The following is a 17,570-nucleotide window of genomic DNA, read 5'->3' as shown; positions in this document are numbered from 1 at the left end:
CTATTAGATATTGTCGATTTTTAAGGAGAGGTTTTCACACCTTTAAATGCTTTGTTTTCTCTCCAATTGATATGTGATCTCACAATTCACCCCTTGGGGACTTAGCTTCTTCATTGACATACCGCGGTGTTTGACTTTGATACTATTTGTAACCGCTCAAGTCCACTGGGTTAGCAGATATTGTCAACTTTTAGCCCGTTATGCATTGCAGTTAGCCTACCACTTGTCATAATCGCACTCCTTATGGCAGCGAACTTGCGATTGTGCGGCACTCACTTTCAAGTGAGTTAAGCCAATTCGTTCTTACGTCTTGGACGTATGCTCGAGTCTCTGGCCTTAGTTTAAGAAAAAGGTTTTACAAAACGAGGGTAGAGAGAGATTTTTTAAAGAGACGAGATATATATATATATATATGACTGTTGGTAGGGGAAGTCGAGAATTAATCCTATCAATTTATAATTGATTAGATAATTAAGCCATAAGATTATATTCAATTCTTCTTTTGGTAATGTGAGGGAGAATCTTGTGTCAGTTCATAACTGATAGTTAGTTGATATGATGAGAGAATCTTATAAATGAATGATGAAGAAACAATTTGTGAGGTTTCACCATGGAAGTTTTGCCTCCATTCTTTTCCACTTTCTGGTTTATGGTTACGACAATATGATTGGGTTTATTGGAAGCACCCTCTGTCGATCAGTGTTCATTAGACAATTAAGTAAAAAAAAAAAACCAATTAATCTGTTGATAATAATGGAAAGCCCAGTGTTATGATGATTCATGATGTGATTGAAGAAGCAGAAGGAAGCAAGATTTGTTTAATTTTGCAATATTTGAATTCGTTGCCATTTCAAAATGTTTAACGTCACTGAAATCCTACAAATTTCCCTCCTTTTTCCAAGCTTTCTTCAAAACCCGGGTATCTAGGGTTTCAAAACTGCACACAGCTTCCATTCCACTTCATTTTATACCTTCCTTATACCGCTTCTCCAGACACTCATCTCTCTATCACTACTTCCATTTGATTCTGTTACTTGAAGATGAACGAAACCCGATCGCAGCTACTCGTAGTTCCAAACCAGCTAGACCCTTATGGCTTGATGCTTTCAGAATCAATCCAACGTTTCTTTGATGAATATCGCAAAGGAGTTACCGATTTCTCCAACTTCATTCCCATTTTCTCTCGTTTGCTGCGAAATTTGCCCGACCCACCGGTGGCTGTTGTGTGGTTTTACTCTGCTCTGACGTTTCACACCGCTAAATCCACGGCCCGAGATTCTTCCGAAACACTTCTGGCTGTTAAGGATTTATTCCAACTCCTTGTTTCTTGCACAGCATCTTCCTGTTCGTCGAAAAGAATCGCGGTGCTGGCCCCGGTTATTTACTGTCTCTTCGATTTGATCGTCGAGAAGAAAACATCGAAGGAGGAGGCTGAGAATTTGATCGACGGCGTTGTAAGTTATATCAGCATTTGTTGTGGTCAAGAATCCGAGGAGGACGGTAGTTTCTTGAGGTTTGGTCCTTATTTTCTGGATTTGGCACGAGTTTGGATGGTGGACAAACCTGGAGAAGATTTGAAGGGTTTTCTCCCGCTTGTTAGCCATGAAATTTGTCAAGGCATCAGTACCAACGGTGGGGTGGGCTACTTCGCTGGGATCGTTATGTTTGAAGCTTTTCTGTTGAGGCTGTGCTTGAAATTTGCCTCTCGCATGTCCATGGTAGAGCTGCAAAATGAACTCCACGGCCGGGCGGTCCAAATGATTGCTGGGTTTCGTAGTTGCCACTTCTATGGTGAGATTTGATTTTGGTATTCCCTCTTTTTAATATCACGAGACTGTTAATTAACCTGGATTGTCCACAACTTGGGTAGCAAAAGCATGTTAAGTACTTGTCGCCGATCTTTTAATCTACTCATAGATGTCATATTTCATCTCATAAATGCCAGGGCGTTGCATTTTGCATATCTATCTTCAGTTTATTTGCTTTCATTTTGGTATGCATTGACTGGATGCTCTGTTCAACTATCATATTGATGCATGCAAACAAGGCATGAATCATACTGATATTGCTATCTGTAAACATTGCTAAAACCGGAGATCAGGGATGGCAGGCACATACTTTCTCTTGGGAATCATATAAACAAGTAGATTGTTCCATGTTCTTCACAAACAAATCTAATTCTGAAAGTAATATCTCTGTATGTGAGGTATAAAACAAAAATTCCAATGGCTTTTGCTTGCACGTTCATTATGTTTTCAGGGCTTCTCTTGTTCGTATTCCCTCTACATATCTGGATGACCAAGCTTTTCTTAGCTGCATCCGATCTTTTCTCCTATTATCAATGACTCTGGGTGCTTGTAATCTGAAATCTGTTGGTGCATATCAGATATTTTTTTCAGGATGCTGCTGCACTCAGTTTTGCCAACTACCCATTTGTTGGTCAGTATTTCTTTCTTCATATCTTCGTTTACCATGTCTTTAGTATGATTATATGTGGCTGTAGTACTCCTACTTCAAGATTGATGGCTTTTCCTCGTGAGATGTAGTTTGAGGTTCTGCAAAACTCTGCTACTATCCATCAGATACAAGCCCATCGTGGCTTAAGCTTGATCAGATGCATCTTTGGAAGTAATATTGCTTATTCACCTTGATGGGGTAAAGGGAATAAACCATTGATTTTCCTGAGTTGTTCCTTTTGTAGGGCTCTGCAGATGAAGTTCTTCTACGAGAAGTATTATACGATGCTGCAATAATACCAGAGTACCCGTTCCTTAAACTTCAATTTGGAACCGAACGACCTGCCGCCGATTTACGAGCTATTTGTTTGAATTGGTTATTTGTTGCTGATAATGGTATTCGATCCTTTAGGTATAACAAATCATAGTGTTCTAGAGGTTAGCTAGAGTATCTCTAATGTCAATTTCAACTTGGCTATGCATGTAATGTGCACAATCTGATTGATGCAGAGAGTCTGGCAATCTGAGCAAGGCTATGTCCTACATTAATGCCTTCCGCAATTCTTGTTGGCCTTCTCAGTTGATCAATTGGATCAGAAACCAATCAGGCTTCAGCGAGAGGATGAGCCAACCAAACATCTCCACACCCACGGCTCTTATTGGTTTGTTTCTATACGTGTGCATTACAAGTGATTTCATAAGCAATACTTTTTCTTTTTTAGTGTAGCGAAAATTTTCATGCATTTCTCTAAGTGGTAATGTGAGATCCTACATCGGTTGGAGAGGGGAACGAAACATTCTTTATAAGGGTGTGGAAACCTCTCCATAGCAAACATGTTTTAAAAACCTTGAAGGGAAGCCTGAAAGGGAAAGCCTAAAGAGGACAATATCTGCTAGCGGTGGGCTTAGGTTGTTACAGGTAATGAAACTATGGTTTGAAGAACACGAAGGTGACATTAGTGTACAACACAGACTTGTTCGTTGAGGATTGTTGGGAGGGAGTCCCACGTTGGCTAATTAAGGGGATGATCATGGGTTTATATGTAAGGAATACATCTCCGTTGGCATGAGGCCTTTTAGGAAAACCAAAAGCAGAACTACGAGAGCTTATGCTCAAAGTGGATAATATCATATCATTGTGGAGACTCGTGGTTCCTAAAACTGTTATGTATTGATGTGTTTGTTTGATGTTCTCTTATCAATGGCTGACGATTATTGATTTAACTTCAGAATGGCTTCTGGTATTGGAAGATCAAGGGGTGAGAGTGTTCGACCATTTGAACTCCAAGTTCAGAGCCAGAGATATCATATCCAAGTCAGGAGCTGAGTTCTTACAACCAGATGGCAAGAACAACTCAGATGTTAATTTCCCCAACAGCGTCACGAATGCGATGGATGAGGATCCCTCCGTTGGCGACTTCGACATGGTTGATTCGGTGGCTACAGCAGCAGCACAGGGAACATCCATCACCTTGACTGCAAACGGCATTGAAAATGGAAGAAAAAGGAAAGATTGCATGAATGACAAAGGGGACATGAGGATTAAGTTCCTTAGGCAGCATCTCCATGACAGTCCACTCAGAGAGAAATCTTTGCCATTGGTTTGATTTAGGAATCCATCACTTTCAGATGCTAATATGAAGTTATATATATATATAGAGAGAGAGACTGTCTGTAACACCTATCTATGATACCTTGGAGGAATTTTGTGCCTGCACTGCAGACCGCCTCTCGGCTTTAACGTTTCGTTTATCGGGTTATATATATGGTCTTGAAATTAGAATCTGTGTAAACTATGGATTTAATCAGATGATGTTCACGGCAATGCAAGGCCAGTAGGTTTAAATGATGAAAATACATATGATCTGAACTCCAAAAGGCCTTTTGTGTTCGTTCCCTACTCTGGCTATGAGCTGAAAATATTACATTTTTGTTGTGTATGAAGGTCACATGTTTCCTATGGTCTGCTCACAAGCAATCCCCACGCGTTCTTTCGTCGGTCTCTCTCATCGAAACTCCAAACTTCCATCCATCTCTAGAAAAGTGTTTCTTCAAAATATTAGAAAAACCCATTTAAAAGTGATTTTTCTTTCAAAAGTGCTTTCAAAATGCAAATAAATATAAGAATCAAAGTCCAAATTATTAAATGTAAAAGTCAACTATGGAGGGTTTCAAGTGACACAAACTTATGATAAGAACAAAAAAATGATTTTCCTTAAGAAGCAAATAATCCAATAATCAAACTTGTGATGATCATTAAATCACGCAATTGCATGTGAAGAGCACTTTAGTAGATTGCTTTTGCATTAATATATAAATTTGTTCCAACCAGGTTTTGCTTTAATTTAATACGCTATTCTAAATCTTCGTAATTATATAATTATATAATCTTTTAGTTTCGAAGTAAAGAAGGGATTAAAAAAAACCCATAATTCATTTATTGATAAAACATCAATTAAGACAATATTTGTCCTATATATATATAATATGAATCAGGTAATTTCTTCTCCCAACCAATCCATTATCCGCCAACCCAATGAATTAGAACAAGCGAAAATTCAAATTCAACCTGCAAAAACATTCCGACCCACCACTAATCATCATACGAACATTTAAAAATAAATGAAAAAAACGTCCCATCCCATCCTCCGCCGGCGGAGATCCGCCGTCGCCACCCCTAATTGTGTTCATGCAGAGAGGCCATGACAACCCCAGCAAGTTTTTGAAGATTCAACTTGATGACAGTGTCCACAAACATTTTCGTGTCCTCGCCGGTGTTCCCTTCCGGTATGTCGACGATATAAGACTCTAAAACGATGGTGTAAACTTTGCCGTCTTTGTTGAACTCGTTCACTGACGTCACTGATCGGTAATTGTTCAGCCGGTGCTCTCCTCCGACGACCTTGAAGCTCAAAATATGCTTCTCGTCGTCCAAAATCTCTAGCCTTTCTGTGCTCGTTGATGCCGGGAGGCCGGAGACGACAGTCACCTCTCTGATGCTGCCAACGCCGCCATCACCTGCTATTCAAAGCACATAAACAACCAAAAAAAAAACATGTTTTGAACGTTAATTTAGTTTTGAAATACTAAAAATCACCATTTATGTAAATTATGCATGATTTGGGTCGACAAAGAATAATGAGACCATCTTTAAACGCTGACCTGACATTTTGCAGCTTTTGATGAAATGCTTATACTTCTGGGGATTGTCGAAGCTGCGGACGAAGGGCCAGACGGCGTCGAGAGGGGCATCGATGCGTTGGGTGATGAGGGAAGTGGTAGTGTTGGGAGAAGCTTCAAATTTGTGGTAATTTTCAACGAGGCCTTCAAGTTCTTGGTATTCTTCTGCCTCTAATCCCTTCAATGGTGACGTTTTCTTGGCGGCCATTACAACACCACAAGCATTTTACATCTATTCTAATTCTAATCTTTCAATGAACACACTGCAACTTGGGGGAATCTTAGACAAAGCTTTGAGCCTTTGCTGACGAACGGATCTCTATATATATTATGTGCAAAACCAGGACAGGAAAGATGTAGCAGTAGATGCACGAGGGACCCCCACTTTCTTTTGGACAACCATGCCCTTGGGATTTCCCATTATTGTATATTCTAGTTTATTAAATTAAAAAAAAAACAAATTTCTTTTCACGAGACCACACTCACTATAACAACCTAAATCCACCGCAGCAGATATTGTCTTACCTACCAGCAAATATTGTCCTAACAGCCCAAGCCCACTGCTAACCTTTCAAGCTTCCCCTCAAGGCTTTTAGAATGTGTCTGCTAGGAAGAGGTTTCTACACTCTTATAAATAATGCTTTGTTCTCTTTCTCAACCGACGTGGGATCTCACCCTATAGTAGAATAAGTCAATAACTCAAGAGATATAATGCTATAACAGAATAAATAAGTCAATAACTCAAGAGATATAATGCTATAACAGAATAATGGAAGTTACAGATATATTAATGCATATAGTTGTGCTAATAGTGTTCTAATCCATGAATCATAAATGATTAAATTTTGATTACCATAAGGAATCAAAATAAATGTTGGCAACTGATACTGATTCAACGAACCAGACATACAATAACTATACGAGGAAGGTTCATGTCAATAGCAAAAAGGAGGCTGCTTAGAGAGGCTATTTTGTATGTTTTTAATGAGAAGAAGACAAGAGTAAGAGTCATTTAAATTTGGGTCTTACCGAGGTGGTAGCAGCAGCAACAACAAAACTCATTTTGGGTTTTGACCAACTAACCATTTGTATATCCATCAAATATTCATACCTTACTCAAATTTGCTGCACACATCTATCTAGCTAGCTGTCATGTGAGGGATCAAAAAGCTCACAACTTTCTGCAAATTATAAATGCTCTGCCTCATAAAAGTTCCCAATTTTCAATGCCCTAAGGACATCTGGATCAAAAATAAGACTTTCTATATAGTCTCGAATAATGAAATGGAAGCAAAATTTACTTGCTAATCTCACAAACTTACAAATAAAGATTATACTATACAAAACCTATTGTGATACACAATTCAAACACAGCTGTGAGGATTCAGACTTTTCAGACTCAAATTGCTTAATTCATAAATCATGAGAGAGAGAAAAGAGAGAGAGAGGGCTAAAATGTAAAAGGAGCTGTGGTAAACGTTGGAAAGGCAAAGTTGGAGATTCGTGGATCATGTGAAATGTATAACAAACTCCTACGTGATCTTAACTCCTCTTTGCAGGATTCCTCACACTTTAAACTCAGAAAATAAACAAGAAAGAATAAAAATACAATATGAGATTTAAAATGGATTGATATATGTTGAGGATTGTTAGGAAGGAATCTCACGTTGACTAATTGAAGGAATGATCATGGGTTTACAAGCAAGGAATACATGTACGAGGCCTTTTGGGTAAGTTTAAAGCAAAAACATAAGAGTTTGTGCTTAAAGCAGACAATATACTCCTATTTTTGAGGTGGTAGAGAGTTATCTTCCATCCAGTACTTGGTTTCTTGTATCAATGCAGAGTGAGAAAAAGAAGTGAAGAGAGACAGCTTTAAACGTGGTCTGCAATCTAGAAATTTCTAGTTTAGCTTGCTTTTTTTTCTCCTTTATTCCATGTATATCTCAAACACAGCTGGAGCTTGTTTGACTTTGACCAAACAGTTCTACAAGAACAAAACTTGGTTTCTTATTCTAACACATCTCATTCTCATCTAGGCTTGATTACAATGGTTGTTAAGATTTGTGCGCTGGGGATTATTATTATTATTATTATTATTATTATTATTATTATTATTGGATAGAGAAATGGGAAAGTGGGGTCAAGGGACAGTCTGGAGGAAACCCAAGAGTGAAGAAAAGAGTTAGAGGTGGTGGGGGTTGAGAAGAGGCATTGGAGGAAGGACTAAAGTGATGGTGTTGGTGTTGGTGTCGGTGCTTACATAAGCCATTGGGGGTGAGAGAGACATCAATCTCGGGCTTATAATGCCTGCCTTTCTCTGCCTCCAATCAAACTCAATGCTGGTTTTGTCCTCACTCATCCCACTAGGACTTGCCTTGGATTTCACCCATCCTACCCTTTACCCCATTATTATATTCAGCCTCCGCCTCAACCTCTAGCACGCTGATTTCCTACAACAGTTTCTGGCTCACGGCTCCATTAATATATCAACTCATCTAACTAGATAACTCTTTATTACATATTTTCCAAAAGATCTAATCTCCATCTTCTCATATAGTATTCAACTGTCTACAGCTTTATTTTTTAAAAGTATATCTACTTAGTGACAGGTAGCTTGAGTTCAAACTCATTTTTTCAAAGTTTCTTCACGTTTTTTTTTCCTACTTATCACAAGATCAACGCATAGATTGTTATAGACTCAATGTTATGAAATCTACAATTTATCTAAATACTAACTAGAAATCATTCAAATGTACATCATAAGAAATTAGACGTCATCAACTTAAGTAAGATTATATCCGACTAAACATACTTATTAGGGTCAAGAAAAGTATTTTCACTCGTATCGAAATCATCTGAAGAACAGTAATATGTATAAAAAAAGAAAAAATCACCTCCAACAGTCACATGAAGGGTACATGAAAGTATTAAGAAAATCAACTAAATCATTGTCCAAGTATGCTAAGGATTGTCGCTCTTGTATCACTGAGTGATTGAAGAAGACGATTGTCCAAGTATGCTAAGGATTCAGAATGTTAATTGGGCTAGCTCAGAAGAGGCTGTCTCTGAATTTCTTTTAACTCTACCGTGGAAATCATAATGAAAGTGTGGGTGGATATAGATCTTTTATTTGATAGAACTACCATATGATTGTGGGTTCTGTATCCTTCTCTTTCCTCTTATACTCAATTCTTTTGGTTACTTTAAGTATAAGCCACAATAATGCATCTGTTTCATGGCTTAAGTTTTTTACACAATTCCGCTCCAACTTTGTTCATATTCATAGAAGACAACGTGATTACAGAAAAGTCGTGCCAAATGGCTCATGCTACTGATTTAATATAACAGGAAAACAAAGTAGCTCACTTGGTGACTACATTCTGCCTGGAAAGCTTTCTGTATTTGATTGAACTTTGCTTCCAGAGATTTTCGATTGAATCAGCAATCACTACAGCGCTAGATTTCATGTAACCACCTGAAAAATGGAATTTAAACATCATCTGTTAATAAACAATACTCCAAGAGACTTAAATAGGCTGATTAGAAGAACCAAAAATAAAAGCATACCCGGCGTCCTTAACAGCGAAAACCGAAAGGGATTTCATGAATCCTGAACATCGCATGATCGAGATCGCAAACAAAGCAGGAAAGAGATGAACAAGTAAACAATCTGGGTCGATTAGAGCTCGATTGACAGGCAGTTGACTGAACCTAGTATGGATTCGGTCCATTTCGGATAAAGGATTTTAAATTTGGAATTTTCTATTTGAGTGCAATCGGTCTGAGGAATCATAAAATAACAATGGACACACATTATTATCAAAAGAGAACATTATAATAAAACCAAGCATTATAAAATTTTAGATTCACAGATCTTAATATTTAAACAAATACAATACTGAAGCTTTCAAATGAACCAAAATAGTATGTTTCTACACGTTATATAAAACTCTATGTTGCTCTAAGTTCGAAGTTCAACAAATATGAGCAAACATTCTCTCTCAATGGATGGAGAACCATCACTCGGTGATTCTCAACTACAAATGTTCAACCAAATCTAGCATTCCAACAGGCTTTTTATACAATAAGTACCCATAACAAACCAACCAACCAAAAGTAGAAAAAGAGATGACAGTCCAATCAAGAAGGGCCATCCAACCATGGCAATGCCCAGGCAGCCCACCAGAATAAAGGGAAGGAATGATCTTACAATTGACATGCCATTAACCCAATGCCCCTTGAACAGAATTAGAGCTGCTACATTTATCATGTTCCAACTCATCGATCCATTGTAACAAAGACGGTTCAGACAATTGGCAACAAAGGAGTGGGAGTTGCATGTAAAAAGGTTGTACGATTTATGCTCGAAATACCGTGTACTTGATTGTAGGCCATCGTCCCAGGTAATGGCAGTTCCATATTGTGAATGCTGGTAGCCCTGGTTACATTTATGCGCAGCTAAGCTTGTCGGGAAGCAACACTGCAAAAAAAACAAGGTTTCAATACGATGTTAATGATCCATCATTAAATTTTACACTGTTTACAGAGAAAAGAACTGGTAAGAGAGACTATGATAGCCATCCTTGAAACAAGATGGCATTGCACCCAGGGGAGAGATAGCTAACAAAGAAAGCGTAGATAGTTTCAGTAAAAAGCAGTACGTATTCACATAGGAAACAGGGCGCTAATTTCACGAAATATTTCTGTGCAACTGATTGCTATGGACTTACTTTTTCTCGGTCGAGTTGATGGTACCTCGCAACAGAACCAAATGCAAAGTCATTGGTATTCACAAAATTTGATCCTGCGAAATCTAGACTAGCTCCATCCTCCCTGCAAATCCCAACATGGCCAATGAAAGGTGCCAACCAAGAGACAACAGGAAGAGGAGTCCAAACCAAACAGCATGGGAACTTCGCTTGGTCCGGATCGATTGCATCTAGAGGCCAGAATTCATGTTTTATGCTCTGCGTAGAACTGACGAGTTCAATATCATAAACTGCTTGTGGCTTCATTTTAGAATACTTTCCGGGTACCATATAGCTTTGTTAATAATTGGAACAGATGCATCAGGCCACACACTGAGAGAAACTGAATTTGCTTGCAGAAAAAGAAAACAACCAAATCTGCAATCCCTTCATCATCATGGATGCAGGGTTCAGAGTAGTAATCTGTTGCAACACCAAAACTTTCTCAAAAGGATGAACAAACAACAGGATTAAAAGGCAAGAACAAATCAAAGTTCATTATTCAAGATCATTAAAATGATCGATTGTCAGTTCAGATTATGGCAGACATAAACCATTTCAAGTTCTAATCGAAATTCAATGAACCATGTAACCGTCATCAACCTTCCATAATGTCTCTTCGTCGTCTAAAAAATTGCACTCGTAAGAAAAGAAAAACTGCACAAAACAACTAGACGACCAAGAAATTTTACGTTACAAATATTTTCAGTTTAAGGTTCTGTGGCTGATCTAATACTGACATTTCACAAAAAAAAAAAAAAAAAAAAAAAAAAAAAAATTGATCAGATCAAGAATCTAAGATGAAATTATCCTGTATCAATCGCCAACTGGTTAAAGATCCACATTATTCTTTATTTTCTAACCCCAGCTAACTTCATTTTAATATTAATGATCACTCAAACGTTATCATCCTCCATTTTTTGGATTCATGCATTGATCAGGGTACAGTTCGAACTCTTTCTTGATATTTCCTTCCACAATGAGCTCACCCCACTGATCGACGGAAAAACCCGCGTGGCCCAATCCTATGATACAACTATAAAACTTCCCCATCTATTAAACATACATAATGTTTCAGGATCTAACGATAGTTCGTCGTATATTTATTCAGTCGAAAGCCTATTTTCAAAATCGGTCAACAACGAAAGATTTATCAATTATCGACTTTGATCTTAAGCCGCAACGAATAAATGTGGATAGATATTCTTCACAATTAAATTCCTCCCATCTGCATCTTCTCATGCCCCTAGATCGAAGATTTTTTCTTAAGCACAACTCAGCATTCTAAAGCAGAGATCACAATCCACGAATTAAAATCGGAGGGAGACTACATGATTTTAGGGCCTAAAAAAAATCCCAAAAAACACGCAATCAACTCCGTCTTTTTTGTTATATATATAAAAAGGTAATTCAGCGCAGCAAATAGACCTCACAGAAAAATGAAAAGCTACTGAAACTAGAAGGACAAGAAACTCCATTTCTCAGGACTCCTCTACGACTACCGCCCCCAGTCCTTAAGATTTGAGTTGATTAGAACACAATACATTGAGAAGAAGAAGAAGAACAGAAGCAAACAAAACAAATTTCAAAGGAAGGAGTGTAGAGCAAAGAAATGAAGCCCGCAACTCACCTGTAATGGTCAGTGAAGAAAGCGCGCGAGTGAGAAAAACAGGGGAACGAAGCAGAGGAAGAGGACGATATGGTTGTTAGTGAAAATGGTCGGATCGTTCATCGCTGAGAATTGAAGCCCGCCANAAAAAAAAAAAAAAAAAAAAAAAAAAAAAAAAAAAAAAAAAAAAAAAAGATAATTATTCACTTTGCCCAGCCAGAAAGAGAATGGCGGTTGAAGAAGCAGATGCATGAACCCAACCCGGATATTTCCACGTGGAGCCCTATTAACACATTTAAAATTATTCGCTCCCACATTTAAAAAAAAAGAAATATATATATATAATATATTTCTTTTTTTAGTATATAGTTTTTAATATTTTTAACACAACAAAAATTCGATGTTTAGCTGAATAGTGCATACATAATTTTTTTTAAAAAATAATAATAAAAGAAGATTCTAGATAAAAAATAAAAATAAAAATAAATTTATTAACATGAACAATTATTTTTAAAATGGTCACATGTAATGACGATGATTCAGCCACAAAATTGGACTATGCCTAAAGTATGTGGAAAATCGAAATATTACATTGGGAAGCGTGAAGCCGATGGAGATAATTTTATTTATTTATTTATTTATTGAAAAACGGACTGAACAGTAAAAAAAAAGTCGTTGATTGAAAAATTTGTAAACAGGATTTACGGAAAATTCGACAACAAAAAAGTAATAAATTATTGTCTTATCCAAAAAAAAAAAAGAGAATATAATTAAAGTAAATAATAATTTAACGCAATACAGGTGTCAGCTTCTTATTGGTTAACTATTAAGCAACAAATAGTGAGGAGCATTTGGGCTGAGTCTGTGGAAACTGGTGAGGTGGCTACTGGGCTGGGCTCATTCTGTAGAAACTGGTGCGGTAGCTACTGGGCTGGGCTCATTCTATGATTTGGGCTGGGCTCATTATGTGATTTGGGCTTTTCCTTTACAAATTAAGCCTGCCAGTTTCAATCTACTCTCTCATGAAATTAGAAACGTACGAAACAGAGAAAATAGATAATTTTAAAAAATTATTATTTAAAGAAAAAAAAATATTAATCAATCAGTTACCAGCGAAGTGAATGTCATTGGGAAGATCATCTTCGCCACGCCCACAGAACGCATCAGGCTCGAAAGATCTGGCGGATTCGTCGCTATAAACGCCGGGAATGACCCTGCTGCTGCTGTCATCTGCTGCATATTTTCCGGTGAAGAAAGGCCCCAGCAATTGGCTTCCATCGATGTTGATGAGCACAATAATGGACACAAACAGAGATGCCGCAAGGCTAACGAGAGTGTATTTTAGCCTACTGAGCACCGGCTTCACCTGAGAAGATTTCTAAATTGCAACTGAAACTTGGATTTATGGAGAGGAAGTCGAAATTAGGATCGAGATCGGTTGCTTACAGTGTAGGAACCGAGGAGGCGATCGCGGGCTAAAACTTCGGCAGTTTTTACCCAAATCTGCAAACATGAGGTCTTAATTTCAGAGATGAAATGGAATCTTGATCCTATGAGAAGAAGAAGAAGAACTGGATGAGTGTACCTGGCCGTCGTACCATCCGGTCTCTTCGTCTGTATAAAGGAAAATTTCAGAACGATGATGAAATTTTTTTCGCTAGACATGGAAAGAAAAGAATCCAGTACTATCTTTGAACGAAGAACTGCGATTCTAGGGCTAAAAGTAAGAAACACAGAAATGAGAGTTTACATTCTACAGTCGCACTGAGTAGACGGTTACCGACGTAAGCCCAACCGAGATACATCCTGACAACCGCGATCGTAACGAATAATATTCCACTCGAAACAGCGCAAAGAGATCGACTCAACGGATCCGATTCGACCCCCACGGTGCCGAACCAAGCAACCGGAAGTCCTATGAAGAGCGCAAAGGAAGCACCGGTGGCGACCAATCGAGAACAGTACTCAACTATATCTCCGACAGCCCAGGAGAAAGGGAAAGAGGTGGAGAGAGTCTGATATTCATTAATCGGCAGCTGCTCCGGCGGAACAGGGCAGCCAGTATCCGACGGCATGTTGTTTCCTTTTCGGAAAGAGAAGGAGAGGGATATTCTGGAAGGGGAATTTCGGAGGTGGAATGGTCTTGGGTTTTTGAAAGGTGAAATTAGAGGTCTGGGGTTCGGTGCGGACGGAAAGAAAGTCGCCGGCGATGGTTTTCCCGGGAGTATATACATGACTCAGGTCACAGGTATTTGGTTCCCGACGACCGGGCAACGATTTATGCTATGTATCTGGTTGCCCAAACTCTCTATCCAAATTAGATTTTTGGAATGGAAATACATGATAGATTGAGTGGTTCACATCTGACGATCTTGCCAGTTGAAATTCATTTTTAAATTTCTACATCTAACGATCTAAGGACATTGCACAAACAGCATGTAAATAGCTACAATGTTAGCCATGTTCTTCATTTTTGCTAGAAAAAGAAAGAACAAAATAAAAGAACACAAAAAACTGCATATGAATCTTTCTCTTTGCTTTTCATTTTTGTGAGGGTTCGAAGGGTTAAATTTCTTTTACACAGTAATCTGCAGAGACCAAATGTTTACAATTTCCCCAAAGGCCTCCGCAGCTAGACACACACAGCTTGAGCATGGGAGTTATTATTTTTCCTTTTTCCTTTTTTTTTTTTTTTTCTCTTTTTTCCCATTCATCTGGGAATTTTCTTACATGTGAACTTAATACAACCTACTACACATGAAGAACTACAATATATAGAAATGGTAAATCCCTCCACTGCACTTTTAACTAATGCAGCTACCTGTTGTTTTGAAGGATTTGCCATTTCCATTCCTAAATAGGTTTGTGCTGAGCCCCCACTTTGAATGAACTAGCACTTCCCTATCCAGTTTGTAGTGTTTTCAAACAACTTCACTAAAAAAACGAGAACCGAAAAAAGAACCGATATCGGTTGCTCTGACTCTTCAAGCCATCGAACAACTTCTTCGATTTGAATGCAAGTGAATCTTTTCTGTTCACTCCGACATTTGATTCTCGGAGTTTGTTTCCTGAACAAGCCGTTGAAGGCGTCGCAGTCGAGTAATAAGCTGAGAGAACGACGGCCTCAGATGCGAGTTCCTGTGAAAAGAGTGAAACTTCAAGATATAGATGAAGTTAAACGAGAAATATATGGGTATTGATAAAGTTTGAAACTTACGTTTGCCAACAATCGCAAATGATCTGTGCAACTGCAGGATCAACATTTTCTGGAATCTCCAGTCGCCTATTCTGGAATCCAACAGCTCCTACAACCTGCATTGGGTTCAAACCTTTCCATGGTATGCAGCATGTCGTCAACTCCCACAGTATCACACCAAAACTATACACATCGCACCTGTATGCCATACAAGACACTGTCAGTATTGTGTCAAATTTGAGCAAAAGATGCGTCGGGTCAGTTCAATGCCTTGTCGAAACTTACTTCTCGTTGGCTGGTTCGTTCCTTAGAACTTCTGGCGCCATCCATTCAGGCTACAATTAAGTAGAAACAATTAGCATTATCGATTGCTATGGAAGTCCCGGATGTGCTAATTATCAAGCTAACTATTATCAAGGTTATTACCGTTCCAGCAGTCGACTTTGAAGACAGAAATGTGTTCTGCTTGACACGTGACAAACCGAAATCACAAACCTATGAAGCGACAAAGGTTAGAAATTAGAAAAGATCAATCTCCCCTACTTGGAAATTTTATGAACAAAAGAGTTTCATTTCATGTTACCTTGACAACCCAGTTTTTATCAACAAGCAGATTGGGAGATTTTAGATCTCTATGGACAATGGTCGGATGACTTGTGTGCAAGTAGTTCATTCCTTTGGCCTGGAAAGAAAAATAAAGATTTATCAAAAGAAAAGGAGCAAACCATATTTTGTGGGGGAAGGACTTTCCTTACCACATCAAGAGCCATTTTCAATCGTCTCCCTTCATCGAGTTGAGAGTTGGGACGATGCAGTAACCTATACAAACTTCCCCTGCATTGTTTGTCGGTACATAGACAAAGGATTAGGAGATGATGAATATAGTTTAATTTGCTTTAGATGCAGTAACCCAGCTCATGCTAACAAGGCTTCTCGACAACGACATAACTCATGCACAGAGATATCTAAAACAATTGTTCGAGGTAGCTTGTAAAACTTATCCATAATCACTTCTCAAGGGTAAAAACTAAGTGCTTCTTCAAACTCATATGGAGATACCTTTTCAGTTCAGTAACAGAACAGAATCCAGGAAGAATATTAATGTACATTTTTCAGAAAGTTTGTGCTATTTCATGAAACCCAATACTGACAAGGCGACCCGACATGATATTTGCATTAACATCAACAATTCGACATTTAAATCCTTTTGGCGACATTGAGAATAAGCATGATACCTCAACGTAACATTGACCCACAGCAGCTTCTCATTAAAAGATGTAAATCTTATATAAAAATCATGACAGAAACTAAATTATATTGCAGCATTTACCTTCAGAACATGGAACGACGTAATCGTTAAGCTGAAATAATGTTAAAGAAGAAAAATAAAGAAGCAGCAAAATCAACCTGGGTAGAAACTCTGTAAGGATAGAGAAATGTGGAGGGCGAGTGACTGCTCCCATGAAAAGGACGACATTAGGATGCCTCAGTCTTAACATGATTTCAACCTGCATTAATAAGCAGGAGCTTAACGACATCAAGGAAAGCCTTTAAAGTTTAAAGAGATTATTATCGATTAACAAATCTCACGAACAAAAATTAGAGCCAGCTGCAAATATAGCATACTGCAGAAATAATTTAATAGCCCAAGCCTATTATCCTCTTTATAGGGAAGCGGAGAGGTTTCCACGCTCTTATAGGGAATGTTTTGTTCTCCTCTCCAACCAATGTGGAATCTCACAATTAACCCCCCTTGGGAGCCAGCGTCCTCACTGGCACACTGCCCAATACCTAACTCTAACACCATTTGTAATAGCCCGCTCATCGCTAACAGACATTGTCTTCTTTGGACTTCCCCTTCTGGACTTTCCCTCAAAGTTTTAAAACGCGTCTGCTAGGGAGAGATTTCTACACCCCTTATAAGGAATACTTCGTTCTCCTCTCCAACTGAGGTGGGATCTCACAAATAAGCCCAATGAAAAATATTTGTAAATACGTCAAAATTTTAAACATGCAAAGAGTAGGCAATACTTGGATAGTAATCATCTACTCTTAGGATATAAGTTAAGAAATGATTGAATCAAAATTATTTGACAGAGATGATGGTAATGGATATGGATCCAAAAATTCATTGATCAACCAGATCAACCAGATCTTCCAGACCCAATTCTGAACCTTCAAAACAAAATTTCCAGTCTTCATCGTCTCTGCCTGTGCTTTCATAACCACTTTTAAATGTTAGCTACAATTCTCTATTTTTTCCACTATGCTTCCCAAATTTCCCCTATTTGTTCATTTTCCAGTTCCAAACAAGGGCATTTGGATCTTAAAAATGCTAATTGATTGGGTTTTTAGAAAAAAAAAAAAAAAAAAAAAAA

At 38.2% G+C, this 17,570-nt stretch overlaps 5 protein-coding genes across 11 annotated transcripts in view; 1 reads left to right on the top strand and 4 right to left on the bottom strand.

Annotated features, from left to right (window-relative positions):
- The first annotated feature begins 773 nt into the window (after window positions 1-773).
- LOC111443021 lies at window positions 774-4,334 on the top strand. Its single transcript, XM_023080618.1, has 5 exons — window positions 774-1,791; window positions 2,387-2,439; window positions 2,702-2,868; window positions 2,967-3,118; window positions 3,687-4,334. The coding sequence occupies exons 1-5, from the start codon at window positions 1,041-1,043 to the stop codon at window positions 4,061-4,063; spliced, it is 1,500 nt and encodes a 499-aa protein (XP_022936386.1). The 5' UTR covers window positions 774-1,040; the 3' UTR covers window positions 4,064-4,334.
- Window positions 4,335-4,939: 605 nt separating this feature from the next.
- Window positions 4,940-6,211, bottom strand: LOC111443028 (abscisic acid receptor PYL2-like). Of its 2 annotated transcripts, none has more exons than XM_023080629.1 (2): window positions 5,619-6,211; window positions 4,940-5,477 (listed from the first exon to the last, which is right to left on the bottom strand). In XM_023080629.1, the coding sequence occupies exons 1-2, from the start codon at window positions 5,842-5,844 to the stop codon at window positions 5,134-5,136; spliced, it is 570 nt and encodes a 189-aa protein (XP_022936397.1). In that variant the 5' UTR covers window positions 5,845-6,211; the 3' UTR covers window positions 4,940-5,133. The 2 variants fall into 2 exon arrangements, with proteins under 2 accessions (XP_022936397.1, XP_022936398.1); XM_023080630.1 differs by having other exon boundaries at window positions 4,940-5,474.
- A 1,351-nt stretch (window positions 6,212-7,562) lies between these two features.
- LOC111443025 (protein REVERSION-TO-ETHYLENE SENSITIVITY1-like) lies at window positions 7,563-12,135 on the bottom strand. 2 transcript variants are annotated; one of them, XR_002710416.1, is made up of 4 exons: window positions 12,018-12,135; window positions 10,370-10,810; window positions 9,207-10,119; window positions 7,563-9,114 (listed from the first exon to the last, which is right to left on the bottom strand). XR_002710416.1 is itself a non-coding variant. In XM_023080627.1 (3 exons), exons 2-3 carry the CDS (start codon window positions 10,676-10,678, stop codon window positions 9,697-9,699), a joined length of 732 nt encoding a protein of 243 aa, XP_022936395.1. In that variant the 5' UTR covers window positions 10,679-10,810; window positions 12,018-12,135; the 3' UTR covers window positions 7,563-9,696. The 2 variants fall into 2 exon arrangements, 1 of the variants encoding a protein (XP_022936395.1); XM_023080627.1 differs by having other exon boundaries at window positions 7,563-10,119.
- A 478-nt stretch (window positions 12,136-12,613) lies between these two features.
- On the bottom strand, window positions 12,614-14,452 carry LOC111443023 (uncharacterized protein ycf36). Of its 4 annotated transcripts, XM_023080622.1 has the most exons (6): window positions 13,747-14,451; window positions 13,582-13,610; window positions 13,443-13,499; window positions 13,107-13,362; window positions 12,922-12,994; window positions 12,614-12,882 (listed from the first exon to the last, which is right to left on the bottom strand). In XM_023080622.1, the coding sequence occupies exons 1-5, from the start codon at window positions 14,228-14,230 to the stop codon at window positions 12,960-12,962; spliced, it is 861 nt and encodes a 286-aa protein (XP_022936390.1). In that variant the 5' UTR covers window positions 14,231-14,451; the 3' UTR covers window positions 12,614-12,882; window positions 12,922-12,959. The 4 variants fall into 4 exon arrangements, with proteins under 4 accessions (XP_022936390.1, XP_022936392.1, XP_022936391.1 ...); XM_023080624.1 differs by having other exon boundaries at window positions 12,614-13,013; window positions 13,747-14,452; XM_023080623.1 differs by having other exon boundaries at window positions 12,614-13,008; window positions 13,747-14,450.
- Window positions 14,453-14,662: 210 nt separating this feature from the next.
- LOC111443019 (serine/threonine-protein kinase EDR1-like) overlaps window positions 14,663-17,570 on the bottom strand; it is a 9,356-nt gene continuing 6,448 nt past the window's right edge. Inside the window, exons 7-13 of one of the 2 annotated variants that reach the window (XM_023080616.1) lie at window positions 16,600-16,700; window positions 15,948-16,026; window positions 15,776-15,874; window positions 15,619-15,687; window positions 15,478-15,527; window positions 15,214-15,390; window positions 14,663-15,134 (exon numbers count right to left, since the gene is read on the bottom strand). In XM_023080616.1, coding sequence (XP_022936384.1) covers window positions 15,032-15,134; window positions 15,214-15,390; window positions 15,478-15,527; window positions 15,619-15,687; window positions 15,776-15,874; window positions 15,948-16,026; window positions 16,600-16,700 — 678 coding nt within the window. In that variant the 3' untranslated portion in view covers window positions 14,663-15,031. Of the gene's footprint in view, window positions 15,135-15,209; window positions 15,391-15,477; window positions 15,528-15,618; window positions 15,688-15,775; window positions 15,875-15,947; window positions 16,027-16,599; window positions 16,701-17,570 lie in introns of those variants that run through there. The other variant, XM_023080617.1, reaches the window with a different exon arrangement.

The sequence above is a fragment of the Cucurbita moschata genome, unplaced genomic scaffold (genome assembly GCF_002738365.1).
Source record: "Cucurbita moschata cultivar Rifu unplaced genomic scaffold, Cmos_1.0 Cmo_Scf00005, whole genome shotgun sequence".
Taxonomy (NCBI): domain Eukaryota; kingdom Viridiplantae; phylum Streptophyta; class Magnoliopsida; order Cucurbitales; family Cucurbitaceae; genus Cucurbita; species Cucurbita moschata.
This window is presented reverse-complemented; position numbering and strand designations above follow the sequence as displayed.

Coding starts and splice junctions, on each gene's coding strand:
- LOC111443021 (XM_023080618.1), top strand. CDS start 1,041: ATGAACGAAACCCGATCGCAGCTACTCGTAGTTCCAAACCAGCTAGAC. Junction 1,792..2,386: donor TCGTAGTTGCCACTTCTATG/GTGAGATTTGAT, acceptor GGTGCATATCAG/ATATTTTTTTCAGGATGCTG. Junction 3,119..3,686: donor CACACCCACGGCTCTTATTG/GTTTGTTTCTAT, acceptor ATTTAACTTCAG/AATGGCTTCTGGTATTGGAA.
- LOC111443025 (XM_023080627.1), bottom strand. CDS start 10,678: ATGGTACCCGGAAAGTATTCTAAAATGAAGCCACAAGCAGTTTATGAT. Junction 10,120..10,369: donor ATCAACTCGACCGAGAAAAA/GTAAGTCCATAG, acceptor TTTTTTTTGCAG/TGTTGCTTCCCGACAAGCTT.
- LOC111443028 (XM_023080629.1), bottom strand. CDS start 5,844: ATGGCCGCCAAGAAAACGTCACCATTGAAGGGATTAGAGGCAGAAGAA. Junction 5,478..5,618: donor CAAAAGCTGCAAAATGTCAG/GTCAGCGTTTAA, acceptor TGCTTTGAATAG/CAGGTGATGGCGGCGTTGGC.
- LOC111443023 (XM_023080622.1), bottom strand. CDS start 14,230: ATGTATATACTCCCGGGAAAACCATCGCCGGCGACTTTCTTTCCGTCC. Junction 13,363..13,442: donor GCCTCCTCGGTTCCTACACT/GTAAGCAACCGA, acceptor AAATCTTCTCAG/GTGAAGCCGGTGCTCAGTAG. Junction 12,995..13,106: donor CAATGACATTCACTTCGCTG/GTAACTGATTGA, acceptor TGAAACTGGCAG/GCTTAATTTGTAAAGGAAAA.